The sequence below is a fragment of the Manis javanica genome, chromosome 1, assembly GCF_040802235.1.
Source record: "Manis javanica isolate MJ-LG chromosome 1, MJ_LKY, whole genome shotgun sequence".
NCBI lineage: Eukaryota > Metazoa > Chordata > Mammalia > Pholidota > Manidae > Manis > Manis javanica.
In genome coordinates this window covers 106,660,997-106,686,550 of record NC_133156.1, presented here as the reverse complement: position 1 = coordinate 106,686,550, position 25,554 = coordinate 106,660,997, and the positions used below count along the sequence as shown (strand labels likewise).

Here is a 25,554-nt window from a genome sequence, read left to right as displayed (position 1 = left end):
CTACCTTCCCATTTAAAAAATTTTTATGCACGGTAGCTATCCAACTTGTGATTTCCTCAATATCTGTATATTTCCTGTAGTATCTCAATCATAATAGAATGGGGCCTTGATTTCTGCTCTCTTAAGGATTAAATATACTCACAGATTGAAATTGGTGTGTTTTATAGTACAAGAACTAGTTTCTTTACTGTCAAAATAAAATTAACATCTTATGCAAAGGGAAACCATCACTGGAAGAGGTCAAGAAGAAAAGGATGTCAGTTTTCCAATGCAACAACAGTATTTAGTATCTGTGTGGAAGACATGCTTGACAGGAAGGGTCTGGGTCATCTTTCAGCAGCACCTCAGGTGTACTGGTTGCTTTCTCCTATTGGGAAATGAGGGAAATTTGTCTGCTGTGCAGAGAAAGCAGCAGGAATGGGGTCCTTAACCTGTAAGAAGGCTACTCAATCAATGCCAAAAAGATATTTTACCAAGAGAAAAAGAAAGCCATTTAAAGTTACTTTAATAGAATAAAATAATAAGCAAAAAACAAAAAATAAAGTAATTTTGCAGATAATATACCCTGGAAAATAAAATCCAAAGACAAAAGTAGGTAAGTTTTAAATTAGAATGACTAGTTACAAGGGGTTCTGTTTCCCGGAGCGCTAAAATATATTACACAATCTCTCATGAAACATTGCTTTTTTAACATACTCTGAGAATCTCTAACTTCCTTTTTTATTTCACAGTTGGATATACTGTTAATTCAACTAAATCCAATGAATATGTAAGAAAATCCATATAAACTCAGCATTGGCTTCCCTCTGCCTAATAAATTTGTATTTTTGTCCCAATTACATGCAGTTTATGATATATATGTTTATCTTTAACATCTACAATTTCGTATTTATCAAACACTAAGCAAAGTATAATAAAATATTCAAATAATGGCCAGGCGACTTCTCTTACATAGGTGTGAAACTGTACAGCATTATCATGCTTGGAATTCAACTCATTTTACAAATTAATTAGCTCTTTTTGTGGCTATTTATAAAAAATTTAAAAATTAGAATGCCTTACATTTTTCTTAATTATTTCTAACACCAATTAATATATTAAAGATATTAGCCTTTGATATAGTTAATGTTTGGTAACCTCTCTGGTACAATGCAAATGTATTTCCCAGTTTATTATTTGATTATGTGTCACTTCAATTTTTATTTATAGCATTTTTTTCTATATTTGAGGAATTGTCAAAATTTCATGTGGTGAAATCTATACTTTTCCTTTTTGTTTTCTACCTTTGTTGGTGTGTTCTGAAAGATTTTCCCCATTTGCTTTGCTTAATTTTTGCAATTTTAGATACCACAATCTGGTTTCATCTTACCTTTGAAACCTTTCCCTAATATTACCTAAAATGAACACCTTCCGGTCAGGCCAGCCTTATCCCTGCTCCAAGAGTAGAAAACAGTTGTGGCTGTCTTCATGAAAAGTTACACCCTTAAGCAATTTTCAAATTTAATTTCACACCCCCACATTCTTCTGGAATCATTCACTGATTTTCTCAGCCTTCTTTGATCACCCCTCTCTGAATTTGTGGAGGCCAAATAATATACCACATAAATTAGGAGTAAATTGTAAGCAATCTTGAGTTTATCTCCATTAGTCTGCATTGGAGTGTAAGCATCCCTGCAGGAGAGTGCCTGTGAGTGAGGAAGAACACATCCAAGGTGAGCGGTCCCAAGTGTGAGGCTCAGGAGCTGTTACTTTCATTTTGGTGATGAAGGAACCTATTATTGTGTTATCTGATGCCTTAGCTTTCCCTTCGAGGTCTACGAAGCCATAGGGGGAGCTCCGGTGCACTCTGGGTACAAAGGAGGCATCTGAGGGGAGGGGGAGGCAAGAGGACCCAGAACGAAGTCGGAAAGACCGTGACATTCACGTCCGAAGAACTAAGCACCTAGGGGACTAGGAGAGAGAGATCAGCCCAGTTTCCAGGGAAAGTGGTAAAGGGGGAAACTGAGGAGCACTGGGCTGTGATACCCTAGATCCTGTGAAGATGAGGATGCAAGATTTGGGGTGGGGGGTGAAATAGGTGACGAGGATGAAGAGGCACAAAAGCTCGATCATAATATAAATTAGTCATGGGGATCAAAGTACAGCATAGTGAATGTAGTCAGTAGTTCTGCAACATCTTTTTACGTTGACAGATAGTGACTACACTAGTTGGGGTGAGCATTTAATAATGTCTGTAACTGCTGAATCACCATGTTGTATGCTTGAAACCAATACAATCTTGTATATCAGGTATACTTCAATAAAAAAATATTTAAAAAATAGTTGGTTGAATTGAAGAATAATTTCTTGAGCTACACTCTGCTGTGTACAAGAGCTTTACAGGTTATTTCAATAGGGAAGTATCTGCCCAGATTCCCAGGTTTAAGGAAGTATCTGCCCTGATTCCCAGGTTTAACTGTTACATGCCATCTCTTTTGCAGGCCCTAAACCCCTGTGTTGTTAGCTGCTGTCTCCCATTTCGTGTTAGCCTTGCCTGGCCAAATATCAGGAACAAGAGCTAGTACTTGTTTATTGACCACTTATTGTATGGCAGCCTCTGTGTGAAGCACTTTACATGCCTTATTTCATGTAATCCTAATAAGCATGTTAGACTTCAAGGGATTCAGTTTACAGAGGTTCACTAGCTTGTCCACACTCCCCCAAGGAGAGCAGGAAATCCAGATCTGTCTGACTCAAACATCCACACAAAGCAGGTATAATTATTCTCATTCTACAGTGGAATAAACTGAGACCAAACTGCCTGCTTTTAAAAACAGAGACATTTTCATAAACTTCTTTTTTCCCCACAGTGGCTTGCACTTAGTAGATGGATAATAAATACATAATGATGGAGCTAATATACTCTTCCAGTTTTAAACTATACAAAAAGCCACAGATTTTGATGTGTATACTTTTCCTTTTTATTTCATTTTCTATAGTTAGATGCTACGTAATGGGAGTGAACATATTTAGAAATTACTTTAAGCTAGATTTTTACCAAAAAAAAAAAAAAAAAGAATTCGCATAATATTGAAGGGCTGCCTTATGAAAATCATTTGGAAAAACAACACTAAAAAAAGGTATAGCTATACATTGTAAGTACAATATAATTCTCTATGATGACTGTTTGGGAATAATTAATCACTTCCCAAAAGATGCACTGCATTATTTTTTTGAGAGATTATTATTGTTGTTTTCTAGGACACAGCAGGCCAGGAACGATACAGGACTATCACCACAGCCTATTATCGTGGGGCCATGGGATTTATTTTAATGTATGACATCACAAATGAAGAATCTTTCAATGCAGTACAGGATTGGTAAGTAAGAGCAAATATTTCCATTACTAAATAATAATGTTTTTTTCATTCAGCTCTCTCCCTGCTCGAAGCAATGACCGCACTACATTTGTGATATGTGTGTTTATTATGTACTATGATTCCCACTTGTGCTTTTTGAAGCAAACAAGTGCTAGCTAAACTCAGAATCATTGTAAGAAATAATTTTGGCGATTTTTCTAAATTCTGTTTTTTGCTTTGCATTCAGTGCTTTGCATCCTGTCATGCTTAGTTCTGTGGAAACTAGTGTATTACTTTTCACTTAAAAATATATATAGAAATAATTAATGGTATGGAAGTTTACTGGTCTAAAATAGAAATATGGACACTGTGAACTATAGGCCAAATTTGGCTTATGAGCCAAAACTTGTGTTTTGTGAATAGTTTTATTAGAACACAGCCAGTCCCATTTACTTAGTGTCTATGACTTCTTGTACAATACGACAGCAGAGGCAAGTAGTTGCTATAGAGACCATTTAGCCCACCAAAACCTAAAACATTTTCTTATCTGGCCATTTGTAGTAAAAGTCTGCAGACCCTTATCTATATTTGTTAAATAGCATTCAGTTTTTCTTCAAATTAAAAAGTTTCAAAGGACTGGGATGAAGGAAAAGGTAAAACCCAAACATTTTCTAACTCGTGGCTGTGTCTAGCCATGTGAACACACCTCTGGGGCAATGAGTGTGATGTGCAGCCGGGAACTGACAGCTGTGGCTGCAGCTTCCTTCAGCCTGTTCTGCCAGCACCTTGAGAGGAGACATTGAAGAGCTGATGGTCACGATCATGAATTCAAGCAGCAGGGCTGAACAGGGCTGCTTTTCTTTCAAAGAGTCAGAGTCTACCTAGAGCTTTGTCTTATAGGAGGAGGAAAATGAAGCTCTCTCTGGTGGTACCAGAACAGAATAGACACCACATTTTATCTCCAAGTACAAAGTCACAGCTTGTTTTATGGAAGGAAACATTAATGATAAAAAGGCAAAATAAACCACGTTTATGTTTTTTCCCGTTTTACATGATAATGTTATCCAAAATTATTTTTTTACATGGGTATCAGTTCAGTGAAGGTCACATGCTATTAAAAACTTAAATTTGCTCTAGGTTATTTCTTTCACATTTTGTTCCTTATCTGAGAAAACACCTAATCTTTCTTATTTACACATATAAACACATACTCACACACACACAGTTATGATACAAGAAATAACAACATTGATAATAGCAACCCCGAAGGAAATATATAGCTATAAACTGAAAAAGAGAAGCTTAGGACCTTTATAAAACGGTAAATATCTTCCATTGAGGGACATAAAAAAAGGCATAAGTATTCTTCTTTTTAGTAAGCTGAATAATGTAAAAAATGTCATTTCTTTTCAAATTAATTCACAAATTCAAAGCAATCCCAATTAAATACCAGCAGGTTGGGTACTAAATGGAATGGAGTAGAGAGTCCAAATATAGACACAAATTCATAGGGGGTATAGTTTATGATAAAAGTGGCATTTCAAACTAGTGACAAAAAAGTTTGCTCCGTTAATAGTGTGGTGATAGCTAGTTAATTGCCACACACAACCCTGGCAGACATACCGCTGTGCAAAATAGGCATTTTTGCTTTGACTATTTCGTCTCAGGAAATGTGGGACTTGGTGCTCCCAGGCAGGAAGTATTCATAAATCGGGTTCCAGACTTCAGGGTTCCAAATGCTGTTTGCATGCATAGTTCTTGCCCTGGTGTTTCAGTGAAGGTTATATGACCACTGAGAAGACACGGAAGAGTACAGACTGAGCTCATTGAAACCAGGTGGCAGCACCACCAGGAGCCCTGCTCTCAGTTCCCCGGTTCCAGCACTGGAAATGATGTGGAAGGTTCGGCTTCCTCATGCCGCCCTGCGCAGCTCCCCTCTGTATCCGCGGGCAGTCCGCCTCAGCGCCCGGGCCTCCTCGCCTGTCGGCAGCCCGCCAGCCCTATCTCAGCCCTCCTTTCCTCAGATTCTCTGTTACTCTGCTTATCCTCTCTTCCCATTTGAGAGGTGAATTTTCTGAATTTTGCCTCTTTCTACCTCCTAGATTTCATTCCCTCCCTCACCCAGCCAGGGGTAAGCATACCCCTAGGGCTTTTTCCTCTTGCACTTATTCCCCATTTTCTGGGCTATCCTATCCCCTCATACACGTCATTTCCCACTTCTACCAGATGGCTCCCAACCTTAAATTTCTGGCCTTGGTCTACTTTCTAAATTGCAGCATTGTATTTCCTGGTGCCCAGAATACTTCACCTGGACATCCTCCTGGTGCCTCAAAATCAGTGATCTTCACTTGGAGCTGCTCACCTTCCTGTCGTCATTATTTCTGTTCATTGAGACCCCAGTGCTCTGTCACCCAGAGTCCACTCTGAATCCGACTCTAACGGCCAACCACCCCAATCTGGGGCCTGATCTTGCATATTATTTTTTTCCGAATATCTTTTGATTCTGCTCCTGCCTTTCCATTCCTTTTGTGACATCATTGCCCAGTTTCTTCTTACCTGATGTGTCTGATATACCGATCTCTCTTCCTTTAGATTTTTTCATGTCCCAAGCCATCCTGTCCCTCTACTGCTGTAAGAGTCTTTCCAAAGAACATGATCCCAAAGATTGTGGGGGACACCTGCCCAAAAACCATGACTCACCATCACCCTCTTAATTAATCAAAACTTCCCCCACCTGCCATCAGGAAATGCCACATCATGGAGCCATTGTATTTTCACAGCCTCATTTCTCCAGTTCAGCAGTTGGCATTACAGAGCAGTGGTGGAGAAAGGGGGAGCTTGGTAACATTCAGCGAGGGCTTTCGAAAACAGGAAATAAGGTATTCTCAGAGAAACAAGCACAAAGGAACATAGTCTTTAAATTATTGGTCCCAAGTGCCCATGTTAAGAGTGGAAAAAAATACAGAAAGATATAGGTAGCAAAAAAGAAAAATTAATGGAGACGGATTTTTTAGTAAAGTTTCAAATACTCCTCTTAACAAAACTGACTTCAACTGCATAGAAAGAAAATGCTTGTTAGCTGTGATCTCAGTAAAATCCCTAAACTAACGATAGAAAAACTGAGATTAAGTGTTAAATTTCTTAAAATTTAGTGACACAAATTCTATCTGTTAAGGAGGCAGGCATAGAGATTTAAAAAGAATAGCAGCCATCTAACATCATTTTGAGAAAATGGAGGCTATCCCTTTTTTGAAAACACATTAGACTGTGCTTTGAATTTTGCACTTTTACTTGAGGAATTAAAGTACATAAAAATATTCTCTTCAATTTGGCCAGATTCCCAAGTTCTGTAAAATTAATAGACAATGAGCTCACTGTGAGCTTTACAAGTTTATCTAGAGTCTACAAAATTTCAAAGAATTGGGAGTAGAGTCTCAGGGAAGCAAGAGTGAGGGGGAAAGGATGTGATAGGGAAGAACGGAGAACCAGGGGCTTGGAACGCAAAGCGGTCACCACTTGGTATCAAGTGTAACTGACCGTTGATCTCATAGGAACTTAGGAGAGGCCTTTAGGGCAGGACAGACTATGTGGTAAAAGCAGGGAGAATTTACCCTTCAGCTCTCTACCCTTCTATTGGTCAGATGGTCACTTCTGGGGGCTTACCTCCTCTACATTTCTGAGTTACACATATGTGGGTGACTCATTTCAGTAGCTGCAGGGAAGCTTCAGGGTGGGAGGTGATAGCTGGGTGGCACTGGTCCAAGGGAGCTGCTTCGGGTTATGCCAGGGTCACTTTGGTTAACAGGGGTGACAGCTGAGCAGCATCCTTGCAGAAGTGGCTGGCAGGGAAAATAAAGCAAGTGACCAAGAGCTCTTCAGACAGGTGAGCCCAAGAGAATTTGAGGGAGCGCATTAAGTATGTGTGATAGAGAATGTCAAAGCTTATGGAAATTTCAAGCACAAAATGATTATTGCATTTAAAATTAAATTCAGTTCTGAGACTCCTGGAAACAATGGTGAAAATTAAGGCTAAAAAAAAGGGTAAACACAATGTATTATATAGTTCTTATTATAGGAAAGGGTGGGGGGAAATACCATACCAATTCTCCTGGGCAAAGAAAGTTTTCTTTAAATTCTGTTGGAAATACCTTTTATTTGCGGCACATTGTGTTTATGTCAACAATTGGGCTTTTACAACCAGGACTAAAAGGACCTTATGAGGCTCTTTTTATTGTGCCTTCAAAATGTAGGAGCCAAACAGAGCCTGTTTGGCAAAGGCCCATATGAGAAGCGAAGCAAATATTATCTAAGCACATAGACTTCTTGTGGTGTCAAATGATCCAAGAACTGAGTGGTAACCACCCCTTGGAATGCATGGATTCCATACTGCTCCAGTATATTCCTGAAGTATCATTTGCTATTTTATACCTTAGATAGAAGGCAGCTTGAGGTTTGTTCTCTGAATGGGGGCCTCAGGGCCTCAGTTGCTTATTTTGCATACAGTATTTTGGAAACCAAATGCTGACCTTTTATTACCATGCTTGCTAAAGTCTTTCCATTTTTTGAACTTATTCTACTCCTTGAACTTACTTAGTTCTCTGTTTTCCTGCTGGATTCCAAGTTTCTTGTAGACCAGGACTGTACTTATCTCCTTCACCTTTCTATTCCCTTACTCTCCCCAGGGTCTGGCACTAACTGGCTGATTAAGAAATATTTATTGAGTAACTGAGTGAAACCTGCATGGAAAATGCATATCTAGTGAGGTTTTCTGAACTGATTGGCATATTTTGTAAAAAAAACACAGGGAAGTAAGGCGGCTGTTAAAAATCATATTGGAAGCTGCAACAAGGCTTACAAAGGTCTTCAGATTTGTCCATGTAGTGAAAATATGTGTAATCCTGCTCAGGGACTAGACTAATTTGCTGTATATCCATTTACAGTTTGTTAAGGAGAAAACTGTGTGGAGTTGTAAAGTCAAGAGCAGCAATTTAGTGGCTCCATAATTTTGAGAAAACAGAGGTACCTTTGAATCCTCTGAAGGGCTTTGATTTAAGAAATAGGTTAAGTGAATTATTTATTAGAGAAACAGGTCCCAAATAGATGTAACTAGTTCTAGATACTCAAGATCACCACTGAAAATCTCACTGCCTTTGAAATGTGTCTCAGATGAGCTCTGCCCAGAGGGTCTCTGGTAGATCATGACACTGGGAATATGGCATTAAAATCAGTTGCCCAAGGTCTTCCTGAATGTCTAGCACTGAGACTCAAATGTACACATGTAATTCAGCAAATTTTAAATTGACTTAAAATATTACCCATTCCTAATTTTAAATGCATTTCTGTTCTAAGCATGGCATGGCCACAGGCTGCTATATTTCCTGTAGGAGAATGTCATTTGCTTATTTCTCCCAATCTTATTTATTTACATTCAGCTTTTTATAACACAACAAAGAACTATAAATACAGGGAATTTTTCAAGGCAGGAAATCTGGTGAGCAGATTGGTATTTTTAAAAAATACCAGACTGAGGATAAAAGCTTGACACCATCTTCCCACCAGTTTTAAATAATTCATTTTTGTGACGTTCAGAGTACCATTGTGGATGTGCTAAAATGAGAATGAAACTTCACCTTCAAATACTCTCTTCCTTGGTAATTTTCTACCTTTTTTTTTACTCCAAAAATGTATAATGGTCTCAAATTAAGGTGACCTCATGTTAAATATAAAAGAATTTTAGCCTGATAATAACAATTAAGATATGATGAGCAACTGCCAAGCCTTTGTTCAGGGCTTCCTAACCTTGTTCAAGGGCTCTGTCACAGCTCGAAGGGAGCAGTGGTAGGGTGAGAGCACAGGTGTTGGACCCCTGGGTTTCACCATCATCCCACACTGGGCAACAACAAGTCTCCTCTCCCTTGAGCTTAATGACTGTGTTTCTTACTGCTGCTCTGATCCAGTCATAAAACATTTTTGTTGTATGGGTAACCCAACTTAAACTCAAGTTTATATTTAGAAGATACATGGCTCCTAATCTGCAGCTCCTTCCAAAAAAGCTAAAACAAAAACAAAGAAACACCTTGTTCCCTCCATTGTCTTTTTTGTCTCCATCTTTCAAATTTATTAGGCCAAAAACATTGAAGTTAATCTTAAGTCCTCATTTTTTCAGACCCTATAGCCAGTCCTTCAAAATACTTTTATTTCTTGCTTTAATTTTAAAATACAGTCTATTCTTCTTATTCGAGGTTGTTATGCTCTATAAAGGCACCAGAAATGTTGAATTACTGAATACTGAATCTTCGACCCATTGGGGAAGGACACAGGTAGGTTCCTGGGAGCCTGTGGCCACCACGTTTTTGCCAGCTCATCATTGCATCCCTTGTTTCAGGTGTGTTTCTGCTTGAAGACACCTGATTTACTGTGTATTGTTGATTCATGAACTTCAGCCTCATGGCTGACAGCAGTATAGCTCATGCCTCAGTGAAGCTTCTCCAACACATGTATTGTCTCCATGAGGTACATGACAGTCTTCCTGTGCTAGCAGCATTTCTTCATTATGCTCAGAGGCCATTTTAAACTGCACAATCACTGACAAGAAACATAAAATGTGAAAAGTATGGCACTGTATTGTGAAAGAACACTTATTTACAGGATGAGAAGTGAAAGAAGAAGGCAGAGTATCGCCATGTTCAACCTCAGCTGGGAATATGTGTGTCAGGCCACTCAGATATTTTACCACTTTGCTTGTATCTCCAAAGGTCTGTCAAAGTGCTGTAAATATACATTTGGAGATTACAAATAAATTTTAGCAAGTAGAGAACTTCACAAAAAATGGAATCTGTGAATAACAAGGACCAATTTATATTTAGAATCCCACGTCTTTCCACCACTTCACTGTGTGCTAGTTTGCTAGTGGTGCTGTGACTAAGTGCCCCAGCCTGGGTGGCTAAATCACAGAAATTGTCCCACAATTCTGCAGCCAGAAGTCTCAGGCAAAGCGTGGGCAGCGTCTTCTCCGGAGGGCTGTGAGAGAGAACCTGTTCTGTGCCTCTCTCCCTGTTTCTGGTAGCCTCAGGCATTCCTTGGCTTATAGATGGCATTCTCCTGGTGTTTTCACATCATCCCCCTTTGTGCCCAAATTTCCCCTTTTTGTAAGGACACAGTCATATTGGATCAGGGCCCAAACTAATGACTTCATCTTAACTTGATCATCTGCAAAACACTCTTTCCAAATATGGTCACATTCATGGGTACTAAGGATTAGAATTCCAACATTTGGAGGGGATATGTTTCAACCCCTAACACACTGCTACCACCCTGACTTTCCTACCATAATCTCCTGTCTGGATTATTGCAATAACCTAAGTGGCCACCATGTTCTAATACTGCCCTAGCCCCAGAATCTTCCCAGCACAGTGATGGAGAGAACTTAACAAACTGTAAATCAGATGATGTCACTCCTCTGCTCCAGACATTCACAGAATCCCACCTCTCCTGGATTAAAGCCAAAGCCTTTACAAGACCCTACAAAACCCTGCAAATTTCCCCACTGTCTCTCTGACTTCACCGTCTCCTGCCCTGCCTCTCTTGCAGCCTGGTCTAACTATACTGACTTCTTTGCCATTCTAGAACACACCAGACATGCTTCTGCCTTAGGATATTTGCTCCTGCTGTCCCCACTCCTGGCACTCTCTTTCCCAGATATCCTTATGGTGTCCCCTCACCTCCTCCCGGTTTTCACTGTGAGGTCACCTTCTCAGCAAGGCCTTTTTTTCTCCCACCTTATTTTATGTTGCAGCCCTTTTCAATACTCCTTATAACCTTTCTCTACTTGATGTTTTTTTTTTTTTGCTAACATTTATCATCCTGTAATGTATTTTATAATTTACTTACTCATTATATCTGCCTCCCCAACAGGAATGTAAGCTTCATAAAACAGCAGTCTCTGTCTCTGTTATGCAGTATTATGTCTTATGTTCCTAGAATAGTCCCTGGCACATTCTAGGTATTCAATACACATTTTTTGAATGAATGAATGTACGAATGACAGAAAGAGAAGTATATAGGACTAGATCTTACTCATTTTGTGTCTTCATAGTCTAACACAGTCAGGGGCACATATCAGTTATGTGTCCAACAAAAAACTGAGGACCGAGGGCTGCAATGGTATCAGATCATTAGGATGAAAATACAGCAATACTCTCAAGTCAAATCTTGTAAGGAGGTACTGCCTCTCTGACCAAGCTTTTGTCTATATAAGACCTGCCTCAGTGTTTCAATAAGATGGGAGGATATGTGGGTAGAACTGATAAAGAGATATCAAAATATGTCCTATCTTACATATTGGGCAAAGTGACTTGAAGTTACATGGTTAGATCCTATAGTACGTTCTGTCCCAAAAATGGTATTTTTTTTTTGAGAAGTATATTTGGGGAATGGGTAAGTCCAATAAATGCACATATTTCTGGACACCTAAAAAGAGGCAGAAATGTCATCTAACCCAGTGGGAAGTATTTGCTCATCTCTCATGGTATAATTTCAACTTTTTCTTACTGTTTCTGTTTCCAGTAAACCAACTTTCTGCCTCTGGTTTTCTTGTTTCTTTGTTTTTCCCACTCACTCTTTCATTTGGTACACTTGGTTCTGGCTTCTCTCAATGAACTCCCAGACTGGAAACTGAGGTGCAAATGAGCTGCATGAAGAATGCAGGTGTGGCAAGAGTGTAAGACCTTGATAAGAGATGTCATAATTAAGCATTTCATTTTACCCAATATCTGCCCAGACCAAAAGGGCTTATATTCTGGTCACGGAGAATCTGTGTGTGTGTATGTGTGTGTCTGTGTGTGTATGACCCAGGAAGTAACAAAAGCCTTAAAGACTGAAGCGTGAAGCACATATTAGCAGTTAATGTACTAATTATGTACAAAGAGAGAGAGATGCCTATCTTGTACAACTTTGTGTTTTGATACATAACTAACCTCAGTTTACTTGGAGGTGGTAATTACTATTCCATAAATATTGACACTACAGTACAGGGTAGAGCTAAATTCTAGTTGCAGTAGCCTTACCTGGGTCAAGATATGTAGGGGATATAACGACTAAATAAAAGACTTAAACTCTTAGATAAAAGGTGATATATAAATATGATTGCTATTTGTTCTGAAAATACACTCCTTGGCAGCTCTTTATGTGCAGTTTTGTGTCACAATATTTATTGCAAATACTGGTATTTTAATCACAGGATTTCCTTGGTTTCCATCTATTTTAATATACCTTCTTTTCTCTGAAATTAGTTGCCAGTCTTTGGGGAGTAGATTTGTTTTGAAGGACAATAATTATACCTGTCACATAAGTCCCTAGGGAAGCCCTAGGGATTGTGAGAAAAGCCCATTTTCCAGTCACTGATGTTCAGTTTGGTTGCTCGGTGCTATTGTTAATGACTGTTGTTTAAAGTAAATCCTTGGGATTGTTGATGATTCTATTCTGAAAACAGTTTTAGGCTTTAAAAATGAACAGTTACACTTTAAAAATGAACAGTTGAAGAAAGAATAGCTTACTTGAGCCTTACCAATATTTTCAGGTTCATCTTGAATACGATCTCCATCAAGTCTACTTCCTAACCTCAGTGACTATGTTTAGTACTTCATGATACATACTATTGGTCCTCATTTCTTAATTGCCCAATCAGCAAAATAAATACACGCACAGCCATGGCATTGTGAAATGAGTAGAAAGGCCAACTCTTCTGAGTCTAAATTGATAGAACTCCCATCTAAGGTCCACCTGTTTCTAAATCTAGGACATCGTTTGCCTGATGTAGGGTTCCTTACTCTAACTGGAGGATTCAGAACCCACATTTGGCCACTTTTACCATTGGGGTGGGCTTGGCCATTTATCTTCGCAGTTCAGTTCATTAATATAATGATCCTAACTATTAGTTTTAAGCCAACCCCCCTATATACCCACTCCTTAATAACAAAATGGAAAGAAAGAGACAGGGAAGGATGGGGAGAGAGAAGGAGGAAGGAAGAAAGGAAGGAAGAGAATAAAGGAAACTACTCAAAAAATTACAAAAATAGCACATCAGTCATAGGAGGATTATATTTCATCAGCAGAGAAGATAAGTTATGATGTTTGATGTCTGATTCCATTAAATTTAGGCAGAGTTCATATTAAGTATTGTCACGTACCTTTATGTCATCAATTTTCAATGCAAGAGTAAGAATCTTGGTGTAAATAAAAGAATGTACAAGCAGCCTAACCTAATCCAGTCTCCCTGCCCTCAATCTCATGTTATTTACTTATGGAATATACCTTAGAACAGTTCTCATTTAAAGTTGATTGTACCCTATAAACTTTTGTAAATATAGATATTTTATAAACTAAAAATAGTTGAATTTATAAATGTCAAGTGAATTTTTTTATAGTTTTCCTTCCCATAGCACATTGAGAGCAACAAGTAGTAGATGGCAGATGAGAGAAGAGATGTCACAAGGCCTAAGTGGTTTCCAAACTTTTTTTTTTAAACCAAATACTCATAGCAATTAAAACTTTTTGAGTAGTCATTCCAATATATGTCTAACCAGATTTAGCCAAACTCAAGGTTAAGGTCAGAGTCCTCCTCAAGGCTAGCCTCACTTCAGTTTCTAGCTATAAGTTTGGGGGTCCCCAGAGCCACTCTCACCTCTGAATTTGTATTACAAATTTAGGGTTTCTCATGACTACGCTTAGGTTTGAGAATTCACTGGAATGACTCACAGAACTCAGAAAAGTCCTTTATAATTAGTTTTATTATAATAAAAGGATACAAATCAGAACCAGCCACAGAGAGACATGCATAGGGCAAGATCTGGGAGGGTTCCAAACATGAAGCTTCTTGAGTCCTCAGGGACACATTACCTTCCTGGTACATTGGTCTGTAATAATATTCAGAGTATTAGCAACCAGAGAAGTTCACCCAAGTTCTGATGGCCAGAGTTTTTATTGGAGTTTCATTAAATAAGTATGATTGGTAGAATCACTGGATATCTAAATGTTTGAACTTAATTTCCAGTCCATCTCCCTCTTTGAAGAGTTGCCTGATAGCATATGACTCAAACTGCCAACCATATAATCAGCTAGTTGTCTTTCTTCTTTCTAGAATGGTGTTGGAGTTTACTCCACCCCCAGTCCTGAACCATCTCATTAGCATAAACTATCAGGTATGCTCTCAGGGGCCCATCATGAATAACAAAGCCACTTCAGTCACTTCAGAAATGACAAGGGTTTAGATGTTACCTTCCAGGAACTGGGGAGATAAGCCAGCCACATTACTACACAACATCAGTTTATTTATTCATAAATAACAAACACATACCACTGTGGCAATCTATCAAGGTTGGTACATTATAATACCCACAGAAAACCAGATCTAAAAAGGATGAGTTAAGTATAAATAGAACTTCTGATATTATCTACCAACACTCTTGTTGGAAGACTACTTTATAAAAAAAGTGCCCTAAACAAGGAGCCCCGTTAGGCTAACAAAGGAGGTGCACGGCAGCTGTACCAACACCAGACCACGCCCCCTGGCCACTATTCTTCCCTGCATCTATCTCACTTTCCCCTTGGCATTCCTTCCCACTCTTGCCCTTATTGGCTCTCTAAATTTTGCTACTTAAAAATCCGTTTCATTGCTACTGCAGCACAACACAGTGATAGGGCCAGTACGACAAGGTCATGTTGATCTAGCCCTCATCAAAATGCCCATGCCGAATAGTCAAAACATTTTTCTTTTTATGAGCAAATAGTAGAACAACAAATAGTTTTACTTCCCTTTCGTCTGCAACCTCATCTCTGATCAAACCCCTTCCCTCAACCTCATGCCTTCTTTGAATTCCCACTGGGCTTGATCCTAAACAAGACACTTTGATAGATTTTGTACCTGGCATTCAAGGAGTTAAAATAGCAAAAGCTAGCTGTGCCCCCTCCAGCCCTAATTGCATATCAAATTAAGCAATGTGGAAAAACTAGATTCTCTACTACAATTGAAATTCTTTCCTCATCTTTCTGTTTTTGATAAACTGTGAGCTTTAAAAAAGACATTAATATGGTAATTTATGTAAATCTTTGCCTTCATAGTTTATATTCTGGAGATGAGTCCTTTCTGAATTGCTAGAGCACAGAATTTCATATCCTATGGCCTTATGATATGTATTAAAAAGTACCAAAAATGACTTAATATATGTAGCTGGATAGACCAGCTTATTTTAGGAGAAATTACCTTAAACCTGGAGGAAAATTTGCTTTTCTTTTGAGTTCCCTCAATTTAAAGGGAGGGAAAGGATATGGGGAGGGAATGAGAAAGGCAGAAAGAAGGGGACAGAATTATTGGTTAAACCTTTACTTTAAAAAGGGCGAGAGGCACCAAACGAGAATTCCGAGGCTGCTGAGGAGAGCAGAGCAGGCCTTGCAGACCTTTTATTGAAGTCCCTTAGCTCAAAGTTGGACAAATCCAACAAAACACAATACTATATAACCTTGAAAATGCCTCAGTACTTAATCTTTCTCAGCCTTGCTTGACTATCTTTAAAAAAGAGAAAGTTCCTAACTTACAAGATGGCTATGGGAAATACAGGAGGAAATCTATTTTGCAGACACTAAAGGACTTTATCTTGCCTTTAGATTTGTATCAGACAATAGCTGTCCATCCAGATTGCACATTACGTCACTTGGACATCTTTTCAAGGCATACTGTCCACTGTACTAATTCAATAGAATCTCTGCCATTGTTATGCCAGCATCAAGATTTTTAAAGAATCTCAAGTGATTTAACGTAAAGGAACATTAAAAGCTGAGAGCTTTTCCCAAGGCAAATCTTTAGTCCCGTATTATTGAAATTGGACTCTCAAATATTAATAATAACACTCCAGGGTAATACATAAGTATATCTCATGTAGTTTCTTAACTTTTTTTATATTTAGATTTTGCATAATGATTTTTTATGCTCTTACCTCCACAGTCAATCCAATTCAAACTGACAACTCTATCCCACATGTTTCCACTTTGGACTGGATCTTAATTCCACATTGTTGCCAGTTCTTTTCAGAAATTCTATGATTCAGAGAGATGCACAGTGTGTAGTCTAAGCACTGATCAGAAATTCAAACCAAAATGTTTGGACCAGCTGGATTCAGATCACAAGTACTAGTCCTATCAGCAGGATGGACCTGAGCCAGCTGCTTTCTGCAGTAGGGGCTCCTTCAAGACTTTTTAAAATTGAATATTAAGCCCACAGTGCGCTCAATATAGCATATAAGATTCAATTCAACCAAGGATTTTGTTTGTTTTGCCTTTGAGGGGTTTTTGCATGACAATCCCAATGAAAGGTGCTAAAATGAATCCCATCCTGCTCTTCCAGATTTCTGAGTCTTTCAGGAGAAATTAGACCTATAGTGTCCTGGTCACCAGGCCACTATTGCAGAATCAACCTTTGTCCCTAGAATTGCCTTTTTGGCCAGTCTCTCAGCTCTTGCCTACCTTTCCTCTCTTCCATTTGGCTGGGGCTTTATGCTAGCCACTCTCTGATTTCCAAAGCCCCCAGATTCCTAGGCCTGCTGCTCCAGAAGTAGATGAAGTATAATAACCACATCCACCATTCTTCACTCCGCCCACCAGCCATTACTCACATGTGTGGTGCTGCTGGCCACCTCTATTGTTTCATCCAAACAAGTGGCTCCCATCCTTACTGTAGTCCTCCTCTTCCTGTAAAGCTCACCTCAGACACATCCCCCTCCACAGTAATGCAGGTAATGTCTGAACTGAGGCCAGCCACAAGGCAAGTGTTCAATACATGTTATTTAATGTTACGGATCTTCCTTTCCTCCTGATCTTGGCTTCTGGGGGTTCCCCCTGCACTGTCCCTTATATATCTCATAAGCACTTAGCTCATCCCTGCCTTGTATTACCATTATTTACCTGTTCATTTCCTTTACTATTGGCATATTGTAGGCACTAAAGGGCTTTATCTTGTCCTTAGATTTGTATCAGACAATAGTTGTCCATCCAGATTGCACATTAGGTCACTTAGACATATTTTCAAGGCATATTGTCCTCTATACTAATTCAATAGAATCTCTGCCATTGTGATGCCAGCATCAAGATTTTTTAAAACTCTCAAGTGATTTAATGTAAATCACTTATTGACATTTGAATATAAATAAGATTTATCCCTACATTATCCAAGGATCTCTTGAAGAAACCTATACTTAGTAGGCATTCAATTAATAGGCAAATGATGCATGAATGAATGAGAAAACAAATGCCCACACTCAACCTCTGTCTACATAACTTGCCCTTCCACAGGGTTCTCTCTGTCTGGACAAACCCTACTGGCTGATTGCCTTGATACTGTCCAGGAACTAACCAGATCAAATAATTAACAGGATATCTAAATTGATAATTGATTGGCCAGGGTAGATGGGAACATCTGCACTGAGGAATTTTATATCCTCAAACTGATCTTCAATTTTTAAAGAATTTATGAAGAATATAATAGGAGGGTCTTTTTGTTCATTGCTGAGGCTAGGGAAAAGAACAAAGAACAAAAAAACAAAAACAGCCTCTTATTCTAGATGATTCACCATCCTTCCTGTAAACAGTCTGTTAGGGAATAAACACACAGAGCCAGCCGCATTTTGTGACATTCTCAGCTTACTGAGCACCCCTTCTCTTCACCTTTCCCAAGATCTCTGCAACACTGGGACTTAAGGAAAAAAAAGCAATCACCAAGTGGAGAGAGCATGGGCTATATGCTGAATATTTTAACTGGGATTCAGGCAGCAGCTAACTTCCTGAAAGTTGGAGTCATTGCACATATATTCACCCACACGTAGGCATCCTTAAGATACGAAGAGAACTGCACATTGTAGCCTGAGCTTAACATTAAGGACTTTGATTTATGACATCTCATTAGCAGCCACTACACATCAATGTGATTCAGTACCACCTTACATAATAATGAACTCATCCATAAAGTATATGTTTGACAGCTAAAAAGGAGAGCAATATTAGTTCCTTGCTACATCTGTGGCTGCAGAGGAAATTTACACACTCTTTCTGAAATCAAGAACCTCATGTATATAGGAAGGTGTTTTAAAAGTTGGTTTGCCAAACAAATGTGTTTACAGATTCTGAAAAGATTCTAAAACTATAACACTGCAAATATAAAGATACTTATAATTTTAATCATCACAGTTGATATCTATTTCATTGACTCCTAATTTCAAGATCAGAAAACTGGTTGATTGGTTCCTTGAGTTTGATAGTTAATTTGTCTATAAGGAGACCACACAAAAGCTAGCAAGGGGACTGTGGAAATGAAATGGAAGCAGTAGACTTCAACATTCTTAATTATTCTGATGGAAGTTTCAAATTCTTCTGAGGAATTAAACATACTTTTAGCAGATACAGCTCTCATTGCTCCAGCACCTATAGTGAAACCCTTTTCTTTTTTTTCTAATATTGTTTCTGACCAAATCTGTTTTTAAGCAACAATAGACATGTATTATGATAACATTTGGAAGATCCTTACTAGAACTTATAGTAGGGTTGCCAGATGTAGCAAATTAACTGTCCAATTAAATTTGAATTTCAAATAATGAATATATTTTTAGTATTCCCATGATATGGAATTATCATGTTTGGGACATACATATATATATAAATCATATATTTTACATGAAATTCAAACCTAAGTGGATGTCCTGTGTTTTATCTGTTAAACCTCTTCTTTACAGACCTAAAGATAACCTGAGCGTAGCAGAAATTTTTGAAAGTACTGAAACTAACATTTCTCTTATTAAACTTCCCTTTCACTGCTTCCTGCCATCTGCCTCTCCCATTTTTCTGGAGGTCACAGCTGGTAACCAAAAGCATGCTATTATTTAGTCAAAATATTTATTATTTCTGGTAAAAGCATGTGAGCTTCCAAAGTCTGAGGTGTGAAACTTACACTAAAAACCAACATAACAGGGTAGACAGCTCAAGATGGCGGCGTGAGTAGAGCAGTGAAAATCTCCTCTGAAAACCATATATATTTTTGAAAATACAACAAATATAACTATTCCTAAAGAGAGACCAGAAGATACAGTACAACAGCCAGGCTACATCTACATCTGTAACAACTCAGCATCTCACAAAAAGGGTAGGACACAAAGCCGTAACCCAGCAGGACCCGAGCAATCCCCTCCACCCCAGCTCACCAGCAGGAGAAAAAGAATCAGAGTAGGGAGGGAGTGGAAGCACAGGACTGCTAAATAACAAGACCTAGTAATCTGCACAGGGAGCAGAGACACACATTGCATGGTGTACTGGATATTAGAGAAATGGAAAAGTAAAATCTGAGACACAGACTGTGAGTGGATCCCTACAGCTGGCTCCCCTGGGACAAAACAAAAGCGAGGGCTTTTAAAAGTCTTAAAGGGACAAGGGCTTAACAGCTAGACAAAATCATCCAGGCACACTCAGCCTTGCAGGCTGGGAATCTTAAGGAACTTCAGGCACCCTAAACCCCTCGGTGGCAATGCAACTCTGAAGCCCCTCACTGTGATAAGCAGCCTGCCGTTCATTTCCCCCTGCTGGTGCTGCAAGCAAACAGGCTGACCCGACACACCTCTGGAGCAGCCAGGGAGCAGCCCCGCCTACAGCAACCACACAGAGTCTCCTCCCAGTGTGCAATTGACTGGGACAGACCCAGAGGCTGCCACTGGCGTGTAGCTGCTCAGCACAGACAGAGAAAGCCAGAGCAAGGTCCAGAAAGCACGAATGTGTGCCATTCTCACAGGTGAACACAATTGGCGCATCTGTGACCCCCTGCAGTGTCCTTGGCTATCCTGAAGACCGCCCCACCCACGGCAGCTCAGGAGATTATCCCAGAGACTGCTCTCAGTGTGCAGGTAACCAGAACAGGCAGCAGAGAAGGGCGAGGTGACCAGCAAGCAGGAAGGGACTTTGTTCTCCCAGCTGACACACACGCCACCTGCCAGTGATCACTTCTATCATCATTAAAAGGCAGAAGAATCTGGTCCAGTCAAAAATCACTCAGACAACCCCAGAGAGATGGCCTGGTGAGATAGATTTAACCGATCTTCCTGAAAAAGAATTCAAAATAAAACTCATAACCATGCTGATGGACCTGCAGAGAAATATGCAAGAGCTAGGGGATGAAGTCTGGATGGAAATAACAGAAATGAGACAATCAATAGAAGGACTTAAGAGCAGACTGGATGAGGTGCAAGAGACTGTTAATGGAATAGAAATTAGAGAACAGGAAATACAGAGAACCTGAGGCAGAGAGAGATAAAAGGATCTCCAGGAATGAAACAATATTAAGAGAACTGTGTGACCTATCCAAATGGAACAATATTCGCATTATAGGGGTACCAGAAGAAGAAGAGAGAGAAAAAAAGGGATAGAAAGTGTCTTTCAAGAAATAATTGCTGAAAACTTCCCCCAGCTGGGGAAGGAAATAGTCTCTCAGACCATGGAAGCCCACAGATCTCCCAACACAAGGGACCCAAGGAGGACAACAACAAGACATATAATAATTAAATTGGCAAAGAACAAAGACAAGGACAGGGTATTAAATGCACCCAGAGAGAGAAAAAAGATCACTTAAAAAGGAAAAGCCATCAGGCTATCATCAGACTTCTCAACAGAAACCTTACAGGCCAGAAGAGAATGGCATGATATATTTAATGCAATGAAACAGAAGGGCCTTGAACCAAGAATACTGTATCCAGCACACTTATCATTTAAATTTGAAGGAGGGATTAAACAGTTTCCAGATAAGCAAAAGTTGAGAGAATTTGCCTCCCGCAAACCACCTCTGCAGGATATTTTAAAGGGACTGCTCTAGATGGAAGTACTCCTAAGGCTAAATAAATGTCACCAGAGAAAATAAAATCACAGCAAAGAAAGCAGACCAACCAAATACTAACTAAAGGCAAAAAATAAAATCAACTATCCACAAAAGCAGTTAAAGGAAACACAAAAGAGTACAGAATAAAATACTTAACATATAAAGAATGGAGGAGGAAGAATAAAAAGGGAGAAAAATAAAGAATCATCACACTGTGTTCATAATAGAGTAATAAGAGGGTTAAAGTTAGATGATTAGATAGTAAAGAAGCTACCCTTGAACCTTTGGTAAGCACGGATCCAAAGCCTGCCATTGGCAATAAGTACATATCTATCGATAATCACCATAATATAAATGGACTGCATGCACCAGTCAAAAGAGACAGAGTAATAGAATGGATAAAAAAGCAAGACCCATCTATATGCTGCTTACAAGAGACTCACCTCAAACCCAAAGACACTCACAGACTAAAACTCAAGGGATGGAAAAAGATATTTCATGCAAACAAAAGGGAGAAAAAAGAAGTTGTTGCAGTGCTTGTAACAGAAAAAACAAAGAAAGTAACAAGACATAAAAAAGGACATTACAAGAGGATATAACCATTATAAATATCTATGCACCCAACACAGGAGCACCAACATGTGAAACAAATGCTAACAGAATTAAAGGAGGAAATAAAATACAATGCATGCATTTTAGGAGACTTCAACACACCACTCACTTAGAGAGAAAATAAGTAAGAACACAGAGACACTGAAAACACACTTGAACAGATGGACCTAACAGACATCTATAGAACTCTCCACTCAAAAGCAGGAGGATACACATTCTTCTCAAGTGTACATGGAACATTTTCCAGAATAGACCACATACTAGGCCACAAAAAGGGCCTTGGTAAATTCAAAAAGATTGAAATTATACCAGCCAACTTCTCAGATCACAAGGTATAAAACTAGAAATAAATTGTACAAAGAAAAAAAAGGCTCACAAACACATGGAGGCTTAACAACATTCTCCTAAATAATCAGTGGATCGATGACCAAATTAAAACATAGATCAAGCAATATATGGAAAGAAATAACAACAACAGCACAATGCCCCAACTTCTGTGGGATGCAATGTAGGCAGTTCTAAGAGGAAAGTAGATAGCAGTCCAGGCCTATTTAAAGAAGGGAAATCAATCCCAAATGAATAGTCCAAAGTCACAATTATTGAAACTGGAAAAAGAAGAACAAATGAAGCCCAAAGTCAGCAGAAGGAGGGACATAATAAAGATCAGAGAAGAAATAAATAAAATTGAGAAGAATAAAATAATAGGAAAAAATCAATGAAACCAAGAACTGGTTCTTTGAGAAAATAAGCAAAATAAATAAACCCTTAGCCAGACTTATTAAGAAAAAAAGAGAATCTACACACATAAACGGAATCAGAAATGAGAAAGGAAAAATGATGATGGACACCACAGAAATAGAAATAATTATTAGAGAGTACTATGAAAATCTATATGCTAACAAGCTGGATAACCTAGTAGAAATGGGCAACTTTCTAGAAAAATACAACCTTCCAAGACTGACCAAGGAAGAAATAGAAAATCTAAACAGACCAGTTACCAGCAATGAAATTGAATCGGTAATGAAAAATCTACCCATGAATCAAACCCCTGGATTCACCGCTGAATTTTATCAGACATTTACTGAAGATCTAATACCCATTCTCCTTAAAGTTTTCCAAAAAGTAGAAGAGGAGGGAATACTTCCAAACTCATTTTATGAAGCCAGCATCATTCTAATACCAAAACCAGGCAAAGACACCACAGGAAAAGAAAATTACAGACGAATATCCCTGATGAGCATAGATGCAAAAATACTCAACAAAGTATTAGCAAACTGAATTCAAAAATACATCAAGAGGATCATACACCATGATCCAGTGGGATTCATCTCAGGGATGCAAGAATGGTACAACATTTGAAAATCCATCAACATCATCCACCACATCGACAAAAAGACAAAAACCACATGATCATCTCCATAGATGCTGAAAAAACATTCAACAAAATTCAACATCCATTCATGATAAAAACTCTCAACAAAATGGGTATAGAGGGCAAGTACCTCAACATAATAAGGACCATATATGATAAACCCACAGCCAACATCAAACTTAACAGTGAGAAGCTGAAAGCTTTTCACCTAAGATCGGGAACAAGACAGGGATCCCCACTCTCCCCACTTTTATTCAATGTAGTACTAGAGGTCCTACCCACGGCAATCAGACAAAACAAAGAAACACAAGGCATCCAAATTGGTAAAGAAGTCAAACTGTCACTATTTGCAGATGACATGATATTGTACATAAAAAACCCTCAAGACTCCACTCCAAAACTACTAGACCTAATATCTGAATTCAGCAAAGTTGCAGGATACAAAATTAATACACAGAAATCTGTTGCTTTCCTATACACTAATGATGAACTAGCAGAGAGAGAAATCAGGAAAACAATTCCATTCACAATTACATCAAAAAGAATAAAATATCTAAGAATAACCAAGAAAGTGAAAGACGTATACCCTGAAAACTACAAAACACTCTTAAGAGAAATTAAAGATGACACTAACAAATGTATACTCATCCCATGCTCTTGGGTAGGAAGAATTAATATTGTCAAAATGGCCATCCTGCCCAAAGCAGTCTACAGATTCAATGCAGTCCCTATCAAAATACCAACAGCATTCTTCAACAAAATGGAACAGATAGTTCTAAAATTCATATGGAACCACAAAAGACCCCAAATAGCCAAAGCAATCCTGAGAAGGAAGAATAAAGAAGAGGGGATCTCACTTCCCAAGTTCAAGCTCTACTACAAAGCCATGGTAATCAAGACAATTTGGTACAGGCACAAGTACAGACCCACAGACCAGTGGAACAGAATAGAGAGTCTGGATAGTAACCCAAACATATAGTCAATTAATATATGATAAAGGAGCCATAGATATATAATGGGGAAAATGACAGCCTTTTCAACAGCTGGTGTTGGCAAAGGTGGATGGCTACATGTAAGAGAATGAAACTGAATCATTGTCTAACCCCATACACAAAAGTAAATTCAAAATGGATCGAAGACCTGAATGTAAGTTATGAAACCATAAAACTCTTAGAAAAAAATATTGGCAAAAATCTCTTGGATGTAAACACGAGCAACTTCTTCATGAACATATCTCCCCAGGTAAGGGAAACAAAAGCAAAAATGAACAAGTGGGATTATATCAAGCTGAAAGTTTCTGTACAGCAAAGGATACCATCAATAGAAAAAAAAGGCATCCTACAGTATGGGAGAATATATTCATAAATGACATATCTGATAAAGGGTTGACATCCAAAATATATAAAGAGCTCATGCATTCAAGAAACAAAAAGCAAATAATGTTATTAAAAACGGGCAGAGATTCTGAACAGACACTTCTCCAAAGAAGAAATTCAGATGGCCAACTGGCACATGTAAAGATGTTCCACATCACTAGTCATCAGAGAAACGCAAATAAAAACCACAATGAGATATCACCTAACACCAGTAAGGACTGCCACCATCCTAAAGACAAACAACAACAAATGTTGGTGAGGTTGTAGGGAGAAGGGAATCCTCCTACTCTGGTGGTGGGAATGTAAATTAGTTCAAACATTATGGAAAACAGTATGAAGGTTCCTCAAAAAACTCAAAATAGGAATACCATTTGACCCAGGAATCCCACTCCTAGGAATTTTCCCCAAGAATGCAGCAGCCCAATATGAAAAAGACATATACACCCCTATGTTTATCTCAGCACTATTTACAATAGCCAAGGAAGAGAAGCAACCTAAATGTCCAACAGTAGATGAATGGATAAAGAAGAAATGGTACATATACACAATGGAATATTATTTAGCTATAAGAGGAAAACAAATCCTCCCATTTGCAACAACATGGATGGAGCTAGAGGGTATTATGCTCAGTGAAATAAGCTAGGCAGAAAAAGACAAGTACCAAATGATTTCACTCATCTGTGGAGTATAAGAACAAAGGAAAAACTGAAGGAACAAAATAGCAGCAGACTCACAGAACCCAAGAATGGAACAGTTACCAAAAGGAAAGGGGCTGGGGAGAATGAGTGGAAAGGGAGAGATAAGGGGGAAAAGGGCATTATGATTAGCACACATAATGTAGGGTGGGGCACAGGGAGGACTGTACAACACAGAGAAGACAAGTAGTGATTCTATAGCACCTTACTACGCTGATGGACAGTGACTGTAATGGGGTATGTGGGGGAGACTTGATAATGACGG

The 25,554-nt window shown here is 38.8% G+C and overlaps 1 protein-coding gene across 2 annotated transcripts in view; it reads left to right on the top strand.

Annotated features, from left to right (window-relative positions):
• RAB3C (RAB3C, member RAS oncogene family) overlaps positions 1 to 25,554 on the top strand; it is a 284,838-nt gene that overhangs the window by 118,921 nt on the left and 140,363 nt on the right. For both annotated transcript variants that reach the window (XM_037022334.2, XM_037022333.2), the window contains exon 3: positions 3,241 to 3,359. In XM_037022334.2, the coding sequence (XP_036878229.1) occupies positions 3,241 to 3,359 (119 nt within the window). The remainder of the gene's footprint in view (positions 1 to 3,240; positions 3,360 to 25,554) is intronic.